At 41.4% G+C, this 12,582-nt stretch overlaps 1 protein-coding gene across 11 annotated transcripts in view; it reads right to left on the bottom strand.

Moving 5' to 3' along the window:
* Positions 1-322: 322 nt before the first annotated feature.
* The window catches only part of Spri (Src homology 2 domain-containing protein sprint), a 268,054-nt gene continuing 255,794 nt past the window's right edge, over positions 323-12,582 (bottom strand). For 9 of the 11 annotated variants that reach the window (XM_078187233.1, XM_078187237.1, XM_078187241.1 and 6 more), the window contains 5 exons: positions 5,523-5,983; positions 4,968-5,099; positions 4,258-4,500; positions 2,909-3,101; positions 338-2,629 (listed from right to left, as the gene is read on the bottom strand). In XM_078187233.1, coding sequence (XP_078043359.1) covers positions 2,526-2,629; positions 2,909-3,101; positions 4,258-4,500; positions 4,968-5,099; positions 5,523-5,983 — 1,133 coding nt within the window. In that variant the 3' untranslated portion in view covers positions 338-2,525. Of the gene's footprint in view, positions 2,630-2,908; positions 3,102-4,257; positions 4,501-4,967; positions 5,100-5,522; positions 5,984-12,582 lie in introns of all 11 variants that reach the window. The other 2 variants (XM_078187231.1, XM_078187232.1) reach the window with 1 other exon arrangement.

Genomic DNA, 12,582 nt, shown 5'->3' on the forward strand with positions numbered 1-12,582 from the left:
TCGGTTGTTAAAAAGTCGTTATAAATATCGGCACAGTCTGTTCATTAGCGGCTACTTGGCCGCCATCTTGTTCGCCAGATGGCACGAATCCGCGTGTGCTCCCTTGTAAATAAGGAAAAGAGAAACGTGACGGCGCGAAAGACAAGACGCGTTATCATACCGGCGATCTATTTTCAAACTAGAATTCATCTATTCCCGCTTCTATATTGTGCGATTAAACGAACGATAATATTATGTCCGCGATGCGAGACGCTTCGCGAGTTCGCTCTGAACGGACGCCATTTTGCCCCATCTACTTCGAATTATAGAAAAATTTTTATTGAGCATAGTGTTACAAGTTACAATAGTAATAATAATAATAATAATAATAATATAATAATAATAATGGTGAAAGAGTAATGATAATTAATTATATACTTTTTTTCAAGAAATAAAAACTATCACGATCTGTTACACTTAATAAACTTTTACAAATTCCTTTTACAAACTCCTGATTTGTATCGGCTTGACTAGCATATTAGAAGCATTTAACGTTTACAGTTAAATTGTAATCAAGAGGGAAGGATTGAAAGCACGTTTAATGCGGGACAGAGATTGGGGGGAGGGAGGGGCGAGGGCGAGGAGAACGTGGTAAAATTACGATATACAGGGATATTAAAAATCGCTTTCGTAATAAATTAGGTACGACAAGAAGAAATGTACATTCATGGATCGCTAATATCATTATTACACGTAAATGTATCGAAGGGTTACAACATCGTTTCGTGACAATGTGACATGCAAGGCTGATTCGTATGCGTTTCATCAATAGGAAAATATTTCGTTCCTCCCTTTCTCTCGATCCTTTTTTCTTTTTTTTTTTTGTTCATCGATTGCTTTTCTCCTAATATCACCTTATCCGAAAAAAAGTATCATTGTTGCTCGCTCTTTTGTTTGTCAAACAAAACAGTTTCGCGCTCGTCCGACGATATTGCACAGCCTTTAAAATATTCGGTACCAAATCAGCCTGGCAAACTCCCGGGAACGGAGAGAGGGTGTGTGTGTGTGTGTTCGTGTGTAAGGGGAGGGGAGGGACGAGGACGAAGCGATACGCGCGCAAGGAAATGTTTTGACAAATATTAAAATATGTGTACAACTTCCAATAAATATGCGACGCTCGCCTTAAAAAGTACAGATTGCTTATTCAGTAACCCGCCACGTCTCGTACAAAGTACTTAAAATAGAGTCTAAACTAGTCTTTCGTGCTCCGAGTCTAATTTAATTTGTATCAAGGAGTCTCCTACCAATTATACTCGATTATGCTTCCTTAGGTTTGAGCTGTCTGGAAGGGATCACCTGAACGTATTCTCGCTGTCTTTCAAAATGAATTTCTAACTACTTTATTCGAAGGAATTTTTCTATCGCCCTTTTTAGAAGCGAGTGTCTAAAAGATTGTGTCGAGAAGTTCATCGTTTGTCTACCGATACAATTGCGACTAATTGGAAATGAAGAGAACAGAGAGAGAGAATGGTAAAATGACAATTCGTCGTAGAATCATGTATTCTTGGAGACGATCGGGTACTCCATTCCAGTTGCTTATCCTGTAGAAAATGTACTATGTTCTTTTGCATAGTTGGCTTCGAGGACGTCCACGATTCTCCCGATTAAACTCGGCTTTATCAAAGATTCGGCAGAGTCGTGACATCCTCGATTTCATACTGCCTCACCGAATCGGATCAACAGCGTCTCGTCAGAGTTCCACGAAATATTGAATACTGAGTAATATACGATTTTTCCTTATACCGATCGCAACGGGGAGGGGGAACAGGCTTCGAAATTGTTTCAGCCGCCGATAAACGGAACCGATTGCACGACGCGAGTTCCATTCAGCCGAGCCGACGACCGTTCTAGCACCTGCTCGGTAGTAAATTAAATCCGACTGAATGTTAATGGGCCGACTGTGCTCTGCTATTTTGGCTCGATAATTGATCCCTTTTAGCCGGATTGAATCTTTTTTCTTTTTCTTTTCTTTTCGCGAGAAATGTTCCGCGTGCTTCGCCGGCGCTCGGCGAAGCCTATCGAAACGTAGAATACACGACCGAAATGAAAAACGACCAAACGATGATAAATAGAATAATGATCCTGTGACACTGATTACGCATCACTCTTAACGATACTGAATACAAGGGTTCAAATTGCTCTTCGCTTAATGCTTTGGCCACTTTTTAAGTACGAAAGTTGCCTCGGGAATTTGTCTCGTTTCTCGTTCGATAGTTGTCTACAACTTGGCAGTGTTCGATGTATGAGATTGAATCACACGAATTTGTGCTTGAAGATTGTTATTAGAACGATTGCTAAAAATTCTTTCGTTTTCTCTTTTTTTTCTTTTTACTTTTGCAAAACTCGTACGTAAGAAATTATCTACAGAGGTTAACGAAGCCGTCCGCGATCATGCGAGTCCCGTTAGAAAAATTTCAGAGAGATGATACAGGAACAAAAAACTGACATGGTTTACCCTAAGAAATGGTTTCTTATTATGAGACACATTAAGAACTGGTTCTTGGCCAGGCAATCTTGGCGTCGATTCGCTTGTACGCGAAAAGGCAGTGAGAGAGCTCTTGGGGACACTCGTGGTCACCGAGTAAAGTTTCTGTAACAGAACAATATGATGTTAATAATTATATAATTACGCATCGAACACTTATTACTAGGTCGCAGATAATTTATTCATACATCAATATTTATAATCTTACTATCAAATTACCTTTTCGAATTACAGGTACTCATTTTTGTCGTAAAGAAATAAAATCTGCGGTCTAGTTATCAAATATGTGTAAACGAATATTAACAAAAGTTGGAGATATTTTTATTGTATTTTTATGTGAAATGCTCTTTAGTTTAATAAACGCTTCGTCGCTCGAATATTTACCTTCTCCTTGGACCAACTTGAACAATCCGTAGTCTTGGGGATTGGTACATCTTATCTTATGGGCGAGGATGCGACAGATCTCTCTGGTGTTCATGTTGGGCCGCACAGGCAGGGTTCTAGTGTTCAGGGATCCGTGTAGTTCATCTGGCACTAAGATTCGTAGTACGGATGAACAATCCGGTGTTCCACAGCCCTGAACAAAGTAACGACAACATGTAAAACGACTGCTAGTGCCGAACAACGATATATCTTGAAAAAGTACTGTTCTCTTAACCCTTTGCGCCCGAAGCTATTTTAACTATTCGTCTGAAATCAAATTTCTAGCTCATAGTATTTGGTCTACCGGAACATTCTATCTGTTAATACCTATGCTAATATTTATCGTGTTGTTATAATAATTTGATATAATCGTAACTTATGCCCGATTTATGAATATCATTTTTGAGAAATATATGTCGCAAATAGAATGACACTAGCGGACGTAATTTTTCCGTGCACTTTTGTGCATACGAAATTGATTCTTATCCCTCGTACCAGTAGTTTTACTATTAACGATCTACAAATTAACATTTAGTAACAATCTTCTACATCCGAACATTGTTCGTATAAAAATTCTCTTGAGACGCGATAGAACAAATTTTAGTGGCGCCTCGGAGTCACCGCTCGAGTGTAAAGGGTTAATATTTTTACTAAATAACAATTTCATTTCTTATTTCTTTCGGAAATTTCATCGAACTACATCGAACAAATTTTATACATTTCGTTCAGGTACACACGACTCTTTTGGTCGGGTTAAATTAAGTTTCAAGCCGCCTCGTGCGTTTGTCGCTCTACTTTATAAACACAGTAAAAAAGGTACAATATAATATACAGTAAAAAGTATAATATACAATAAAGTATAACATATGTATATGGTAAAATCATAGATTTACTTGAACACGTTGACGTCGGCGCCTCTCTGCGAGGCGGCGCCCGGAATTTAAACATATTAAATAATTATGTTAAGTTCATAATACTGAGTTTTTCGGCTTTTATTATCGAATGTTTTATTTACAATGTTGAGATAAAATAACATAAACCTATTTTATGGAATACAAGCGAATACGCGCCGCCTCGCAGGACGGACACGTGTAACGAACCGGTGATCCACGCCGGCGTCAACGTGTTGAGCAATGACTGTTTAACAATGTCCTAAAAATGTCTTAGAAATGTCCTAAAAATGTCTTAAAAATGTCCTAAAATGTTCTAAAAATGTCCTAAAAATGCTCTAAAAATGTCCTAAAAATGTTTTAAAAAAGTCCTAAAAAATGTCTCGCATAGAAATACGATAGAGATCATCGTTAACTAACGTTTAACGTGGACATGGTTCCCTGACTAGACTTGAACGTCTTCAACACGTGCACTGCGCTGGACAGCGTCGTCAGATAATAGCCTCCTTCGCCGGTGAGAAGTGAAGGGTGAAGGAGACCCCACATATACTCCGCTTCCACTTCGGCGTCCACGACTTTGCCGCGGACGAGGACCCATACGAGAAGAGGTAGAAGGTCGTCTGCTCCTAGCGTCACATGCCTCCCAGAGTTTGCATGTTTCACCTGGTAATTTATAAAAAATTATATAAAAAAACATTGCTCCAATTATCAAGCTCTTTCGATCTTAACCCTTTGCACTCGAGTAGTGACTCGATTTTTATATTATGAAAGATTGGATTTCAAAAATTATTAAAACTATGACTGTTGTTGCACGAGTTACAAGATTCAATTTCGTGCGAGTAAAGTACATTTTGTCATGTAAAATGGAAATGATATATGAATTATAGTTAAAATGGCTTCGAGTGCAAAGGGTTAATAATTCCCTAATAGAACGATACGATTTTTATTCCTCGCGTGTCTTTTCATTTACATTCACCTCTATATTTTAACACCGCAATAATTCAATTTTATTTCGTTTACGAGGCAACGAATAATATTCTCATTTAGCACGAAATCTTCGCCCCGACTTTCGTTTGTTTTGTACAGCGCGAGGCGTTAATCTAATCACGAACAATTCCAAGAATACTTACGGAATTGAAGATCGCGGAAATGGCCGCGAGCAAGTTCTCCAGTTTGTCCAGGGGCGAATCCGCTTTCTGAAGTCTGTCTATATACTTGAGAATCCGCTCGAGACTCGGGTCCGATGGCGGTATGATCTTTGGCTGTAATTGAGAAATATTTCGTCATGCGGGGAGACTCGATTCGCGATATCCGCGTAGGATGTATCGGAAGACTCGATACTTGAAATCCCGAAATAATTTCAGAAAGTGAAATTAACAGGCGTGTTCGAGGTTTCGAGGAAGATAAAGGAGAGCTGACCGCAGATAACGGAAAGATATCTCTTCTACCGCAAACTTCTGAGCGCAAATAATCTTGAAGAGACGGTTAAACAATGAATCTTTATTGCCAAAGAACAGACGCGATAACCAAACAATTCCCATTGAAGCCGTCTCCCGGGAATCGATCCGATACCCACCCCATGGAAACAACCCCCGTATAGAACGCGCTTCTGATTAGGGTGCAGTCAATGGAGTCTCTAACAAAACAGGGTCCCCGATAATCGTTTTGTTCAAATGGCTACTAACTCGAACGCCGAGATCCTGCACGTGTTTCCCCTGGGCGTGCTGTATGCTCTCGGCTAGGGTCTGCAGGGACCCGGTGGTCGCGTAATGCTCGACGAACAGTCTGTAGACGTGTTCGCGGAGCGGTCGCACCACGAGGCCCATCATCACTCCCTCCAGGATCGCGTCCAGGTTAAGGAACTCGTTCGGCTTCAGCTTCACCCTCTCCTTCTCCACCTCCTTCTCGAACTCCCTCTCGCCGTGCTTCACCAGGTAGTTCTTCATCCCGGACATGAACTGCCGCATGTTCCTCATCACCACGTGCGGGCTGGCTTCCTTGCCCTCCTTCGTGCATTGGATGAAGTTGTCGATGTTCTGCGAGAAGGTGGTGGTCTTGTCGGCAGCCAGCTGAAGGGCGTAGGACCTGATCGTGGACCCGGTGCCGGTGTTGTCTCGGTTTTTAAGGGCTTGCAACCTTGGCGGAGCTGGAAAAGACATAAACGGTTAGTTAGGACAACATTCAGACGCAGGATTAAAATGTTAATCTCCTTCAGGTGGTCTCTCTGTTTACGAAGATTTCAGGATCTCAATGAAGCTTCGGGAACACCATTCAGATAGTTTTCAACCTGGCCTATGCGCAAACGTGCCCGTGCACACGGTGTTATCTTATCAAGAACGAACTACTATTGGCGCGTGGAATTCTAAAATAGACGAAGCGCGACGGGAACAATGGAAACGGGCGTTATCTGTTCTAGCGTCTTCTTTGGATTCCTTATCGAGAGAAAGAGAGATTCGTTCGATAACTCGTCAAGAGAAGTCGATAGCGTAAAGAAACGTTCCGCGAATAGATCGTTGATTGAAAAAGAATCGTTTGCTTTTCGATCGAGCATGATAGAAACACGTGGATTTTGAACTCGTCGCGTAGCTTACATTTGAGTATTGCAACGCTGTGCTGAAGCCTCCTATAAATGTACCGGAACCACCTTCCGATCTTGAGGAAGATGCCCCTCGTCTTCGATGAGAAGCTCAGCCGCATCTTGTGAACCTCCACTGAGCAATTAATCATCTCGTACTCGGCGTCGTCGACTTGCCCCCCCATTTCCGATCTCTTAAATATAATCGCGCTCGGCTATCAACTATAATACTGTTCGAAACTTTCAGGTGGAGTTTCAAGTTCCAGAGACTCTCAAATTCTTCTTCCCCCTTAATCAGTCTTCTAGCTCTCTTTTCTCTCGGTAGATTCGACGTTTAAATCATCGCCGGTGACGATCGCTTTATCTCGGTCGCCGCGGGGATCTCACGGCGAATTTAAAAAGAAGATACAGCAACGATCGCTGTCACGCATCTTCCGAATTAAGATCGAAGGCTCGTCGCTCAACGAAGCCGTTTTCTGGAATACCGTTCGACGATAGAATTATCGATCGAATCGCGCGAGATCCTCTGCGCAGACAGTCTGCCGCGCTTAAGTAACCGGACCTTGGCGTTTTGTTGTTTCTTTCGTGGATCGTAAGTCCCGCCCGTGATAAACGCGATCGGAATGCCTGGCGGGTGTCGGACACCGCAAGCTCTCTCGATCGAATAATAGAGAGAACAAAGCGCTCCTTCTATCGAGATTCAACTAGATTTCCGCATTCCGCGCGTTATCGTACGATTCCCGCGACGCTATTCTCTCCCGCTGTTCATCGCTCGCCGATGAAGTCACCGGAATCATCCACGGGGATTCACGAACACGTTCCCGTCGCGAGCGATCCGTACGCGCGCACCACTGTTATACAACATGCTCCGTTTCTACGGGTTCCGCTTTCAAACGCGGCGGAAGGTTCGCGCGGTTCATCACAACACGGACTGACGCGGGGCGAGAGCACGGGCCGGGTGAAACAGAGGACCTCGGCGAGGCTGCACCGACGATGGACTGGCGGAGACTGAGGAATCGTCGCCGCCGTCGTAAAAAAGGTTAGCCACCGGGGAAGACGATTCCGTCGAGGTCTCTCTGTCGCTCTTGCGATAAGTGGCCGCCGGTACGGGAGGTGTTCGCTTATGCCAAACGGTCGTGCTCGTAATTTTACGGCAGGGGATGGAGTGGGGGGGTTGGTAGGTGCCGCAACGTCTGGACGCCGGCGACCCTCGACCGATTTTGACCTGCACGCGGTACCGTTTATCCCCCGATTTACGGCGACCTCCAATTTTCACGGATCTACCGAAAAGGTGAACCGGGGAATACCTGGCCATAATTTTTACTATAGTTTCCGCTGTAAATCGGAACCCTCCAGGACGATATTAATGCAACGACAGTCTCGCGTGCATTGTGGTTTTTATAATCGTCCATAAAAGGACAAATGAAGAGTGCGATATGTAAAATAAAAAGATTGAAAAGGGAGATATAATAGTAATAAACAGTAAGGAACTTTTGCGTTGTTCTCGATGGGTTAATTGTTAAGTCTATGTCCGGGTTTCAAATTTTATATTTTAATTATATACGGGCGACGTGAAAGTCAAAGTGTAAACGCTGATTTTTGATAGTTTTTGTATATCTATTCCATAGTTTATCGTAATAATTATAATTGAACCAGATATTTTATTAGCAAATAGATAGTTGTTATATGTTCATATATTCGATATTATTTATTGGTAGCTTTTATATTCTTACCGGACATAACCTAAACCTAACATTGAAAAGAAAATCCCTGTTAAAAAATCGCGCTTCGATTATCCTCTCATTTCAGTCTCGAATTAATTTATATAAATATCCGCAATCCTCTATTCTTTTCACCTTATCAACACAACGTTATGTCTACAATTATTAAAAAACCACTTTCTGCTTTTTGTTATAAATTGCATTGAAAATTCATCGTTAAACGAATTTCCAAACCATCAACAGCCTACCTTGATTCCATTTTCCGAAAATATTTCTGACCTCTGAACTCCCATCTATTTCTTTACTCGACTCACTTTCCCGCCGCCAGGACAACAGAGAAAATAGAATTCACGATAAGAGAAAGAGAATGGCTCAGATAAAGAGTTCATCGATAATTGTCGTTCGCGCCGCGCGAGATACACGGGACAATTTGTAATACGCTGTTGTGTATCTTGACAGATATCCGTCGGCGTTGATATGCTGTGGCACGTGAACAGCCTATGGAACGTGTATCTCACGGTGAGATTAAAAGAAAAACGGTGCACGGGGGAACACTAGACCGTCGCGGGGAGAATAACATAACCTTGGCTACCGATTAGTTCTCTCGCGTGAGACTATTTAAGACGCGGATTTTTACCGACTTCCATCGATGCGATCTAAATGAACGTCTATCGTTTACAACATTTACGATTCAAAGACTGTAAGTGCAGCGAACAGTATTAGGTCTACCGAAAAATTATATCAGGTTATGTCATTTTATTTGCGACATATATTTCTAAAAAATGATATTCAGAAATAGCTGTCACACTGGCGACAAGGTATAAGTTACGATTATATTAAATTATTATAATAATGCAATGAATATTGGGTGCATACAAAATTTACTGTTTTCTTTATTTTTAATAGTAGACAGAATTTTATGGTAGACCTAATGAAAGGTTTTATTAAGATTGCTACTTAAAAGAACGGACGAACATTTATACCTAATAGCTTATTGTTAGAAATCTTCGTCTCGAGTCGAACTCGTTAAAGTACGGTACGGGGTTAAGCCTGGTATATTATACGCTTGTATAAAATGTAAGTACATATTAGGGTGTCCCTTAAATTCTTTCCGCGCCAGGTTATGTACGACTTCGAGAGTATACTAGATGTCACTAACATTCTCAGGTCAACGGTATATAATTATTTAATCAAAATGGAATATGCGAATCGGTATGAATTCCACACCAATTTTTTATTATTTTATAATAATAAAAAGGCTCTGCTTATCCTACCTACGCTAGGATTAATCAATTTATTAGGATTAATAAAATTTATTCAACCATTGATTGTTTTATTTAGCATAGAAAATCCGCAGCCCAGCAATTTATACAATTTACAAACATAAAGAAACTATTCGACCGGCTCGTTACAACTTTCACGAATATTCGACATCGCACGCGGATCGACGGTTTCGGTCATGAATACGACGGTCGGAACAAGGCTATAAACCGAACGGTAATGGCCAGCTTTGCCAACAAATTGGAATAGTTTACGAGGCGTTCGTCGTTTGAATATCAAGCTCCGTGTCTGTTGTGCATTGTTGCCCCAGGTGTTTCCATCATCCCTAAAGTTTCGATCCGTGGATTTCGGGGCCGTGAGGGATGAATTTAATATTAGACTCGTGTCTAGTGTCCGTTCGAATTTTCTGCCGAGCATCATCTCTCGCAATTGTTAACCCTTTGCACTCGAGCGGTGACTCCGAGGTACCACTAAAATTGTTCCATCACGTTCGAAGATAATTTTTATATAAACTGCGAGAAATTAACATAATTGAAGAATCAATGTACGATCGTGTTTTGTCAGGTTATGTTTGTGTGATCTTCTTTTGTCGAGTCCGTTGGGTGTGCCTGTTCTGTTGCGGATATTCGGCCATTTGGTGCGGACGCGTTTCTTAATTGTGCTGTATATTTCTTTCTTTAAACGTTTATATCGAATAGTTGTTTTATAGATACGTACGAAATTTTATTTTAGATTTACGATTAAAATAGCTTACAGTGAAAAAGGTTAACGCATCGCGGAGAGATTAATTCGTTTCCTCGTATTTGCAGAAGTGAAAAATAAAAATCATCCGAGTTTCATTTATGCGTCGCGTAATAATTTGTTGTTTCGCCTAATGCTCGTCGATCTAAAGAAATCACAAGACATGCAACGAGCGTCATAAAACACGCGGAAAGTAACCCTCGCAACTTAATAATACCGATGAGCCACATTCAGCAGATAATTTGACGGAAAAATCGCGGCAACGAGGTTACGATATCGAAATCGATCGGGCCGGCGTAGTACGCTAATGAATCCTCCGGCGGAATCCTGCCCGATAAATCCCGTTCTACGCGTACGAGCGTAAAATCGTTTCCGCGACGCGTGTCGTGCAGATCACGCGTCATTCGCAGCGAGACGTAACATTGTTCCGCTGCGAGTCTTTTGTCATTTCTGTCGTCGTAACGTTGTCGCGTCGTTTTCGATTTCATTTTGCGTCGGGGAAAGGAATTGAACGATTTTACTAGGGAGGTAGCAGGGCAAATAAAAGCGCTCCGGAGAGAATGTTCCATGGGGCAACGGTCTGTCACGAGGCGAACACGTGATAGGATGGCGCAGGTCAACGTTCTGTCCCTTCGTTACATGGGTTTTATAATGCGCCGTGGGTCTAAGATGAAAACTGACATAACGGCGGCAATACTCCAGCAATAATTTCTTCATACCCTGCATTAATTGTTGACCATTTGGGAAATACGCTTGTTAATGTTTGAAAATTCATTTGCAGGTCTGGTTGGAGGAACTCTAAAATGAAGTAGCTTCTCGTGACGCCATATTGGATTCCTCTGTTCTAATATTCTTAAAAGATCTTTTCGAACAATATTTGTAACAATATAATATATATAGAGAGAGATATAATAATTTAAATTAACGCAATGGTATCAGAAAAAAGGAACAGAAAAATGAATAGATGTAAATGTATAAATATCCTATATACCATACAAATATCAAATGCACTTTTTGTGCAGTCTTTACAACAAATTTGAGAACATTGCATCATAATACGAATCTCAAATATATATACATACGTTTTTAATTTCGTACGCGTACTTGATCAGAGCATTATTAAGTTTTCACGAACACCACGGATAGGTAGAATTGAATATTTTGCATGCGATTAATAATTTGTTAATACGTCTGAGCTTGTTCCGGTCCGTGAACGGCAAACGGGAGTAAGCAGCGATTAGGCTCTAATCGTTCGAGTAATACCACGGATGACGAGTAGCGTAATCGTAAAAATCGGAGCAGCGAAACCGTGACCGTATTTTATTGCGTCGCCGTCTCTTTTCGTCAGGGAACGAGGACGTTCGATCGTCATCCCGTCGGAATCGATCCGATTCGAATCATCGTTTCGAGATCGCGGCGCATTAATTTCGCACTCTCGTCTGACGCGCTCGTGTCGGCCAGCAGCGATTCTTTCTTCCCGAATACGATTACGGGGGAGTTTGTTGGGCGCGTGCATCGCTCGACGTGACCTTCTCCGATGCAAGTCGCCGATACGCTCCGAGCGGCAATGCACTTGTGCGCTGTGTTGTTCCCGAGTGAATCACACGCTGCCGGACACACCGCGAGAGCGCACTTGTCGGTAAACAATGCGAGGATTGTGTGTACCGGAGAATCGGCCGAACGAGGGCTCCCATTGATGAACAATTCGAAAGATCGGACAAATATTCAGTCGTATGCTTTGTTAATGAACTCTCGCAACCCTCGGATCGGCCAGCCATTTTCACAGATACACCGATCGACATTAATTGCGGCTAGACTGCGGATCTTCATGCAAATGTATACTTCGTTAGGCTATTGCTGTTTTGCATATTGCATATGTTTTGCATGTTTTGATCGGGCAGCACGTGCGGTTTGTTAGGGTCTTACCCCATCGATTCTCTTTCTTCGCGGATTTTAGTTAAAATTTGATTTATTATTATTATTATTATTATTATTACTATTATTTTCATTATTAATATTGTTACCAGATTTTGTCACTACTATATATTTTAAGAAAATCAGTATTTCTTTTTAAATGTATAAATTATTTATTTGTTCGACTGTTGGAACTAACGTTCTTCTATAAAGCGTCGTTTTTTCAATTTTAATTATGTTAAATATATATAAATTATCGTTTTTCTTGAATAGTTGTATTGGTTGCATTTATTATCAGAGAATTAATTAGTAAGAGAAGCGTCAAGTTGTTTTCCACACGAGTCCGACACGTGGAACACAATGACTTCTAGCTCGTGTATTTGCATTTGTTATCGGCCGTGAACTTTATTGGATAAGCTAACTGTTGTGCAATATATTAATTAAAGCGTCATCGGGGCTTCGACGGTTATTACGTGCTGCGTGATGTTCGTCTACCTTTGCTCTTTTGTGCGC

This window comes from Augochlora pura, chromosome 7 (assembly GCF_028453695.1).
Source record: "Augochlora pura isolate Apur16 chromosome 7, APUR_v2.2.1, whole genome shotgun sequence".
Classification (NCBI taxonomy): Eukaryota; Metazoa; Arthropoda; class Insecta; order Hymenoptera; family Halictidae; genus Augochlora; species Augochlora pura.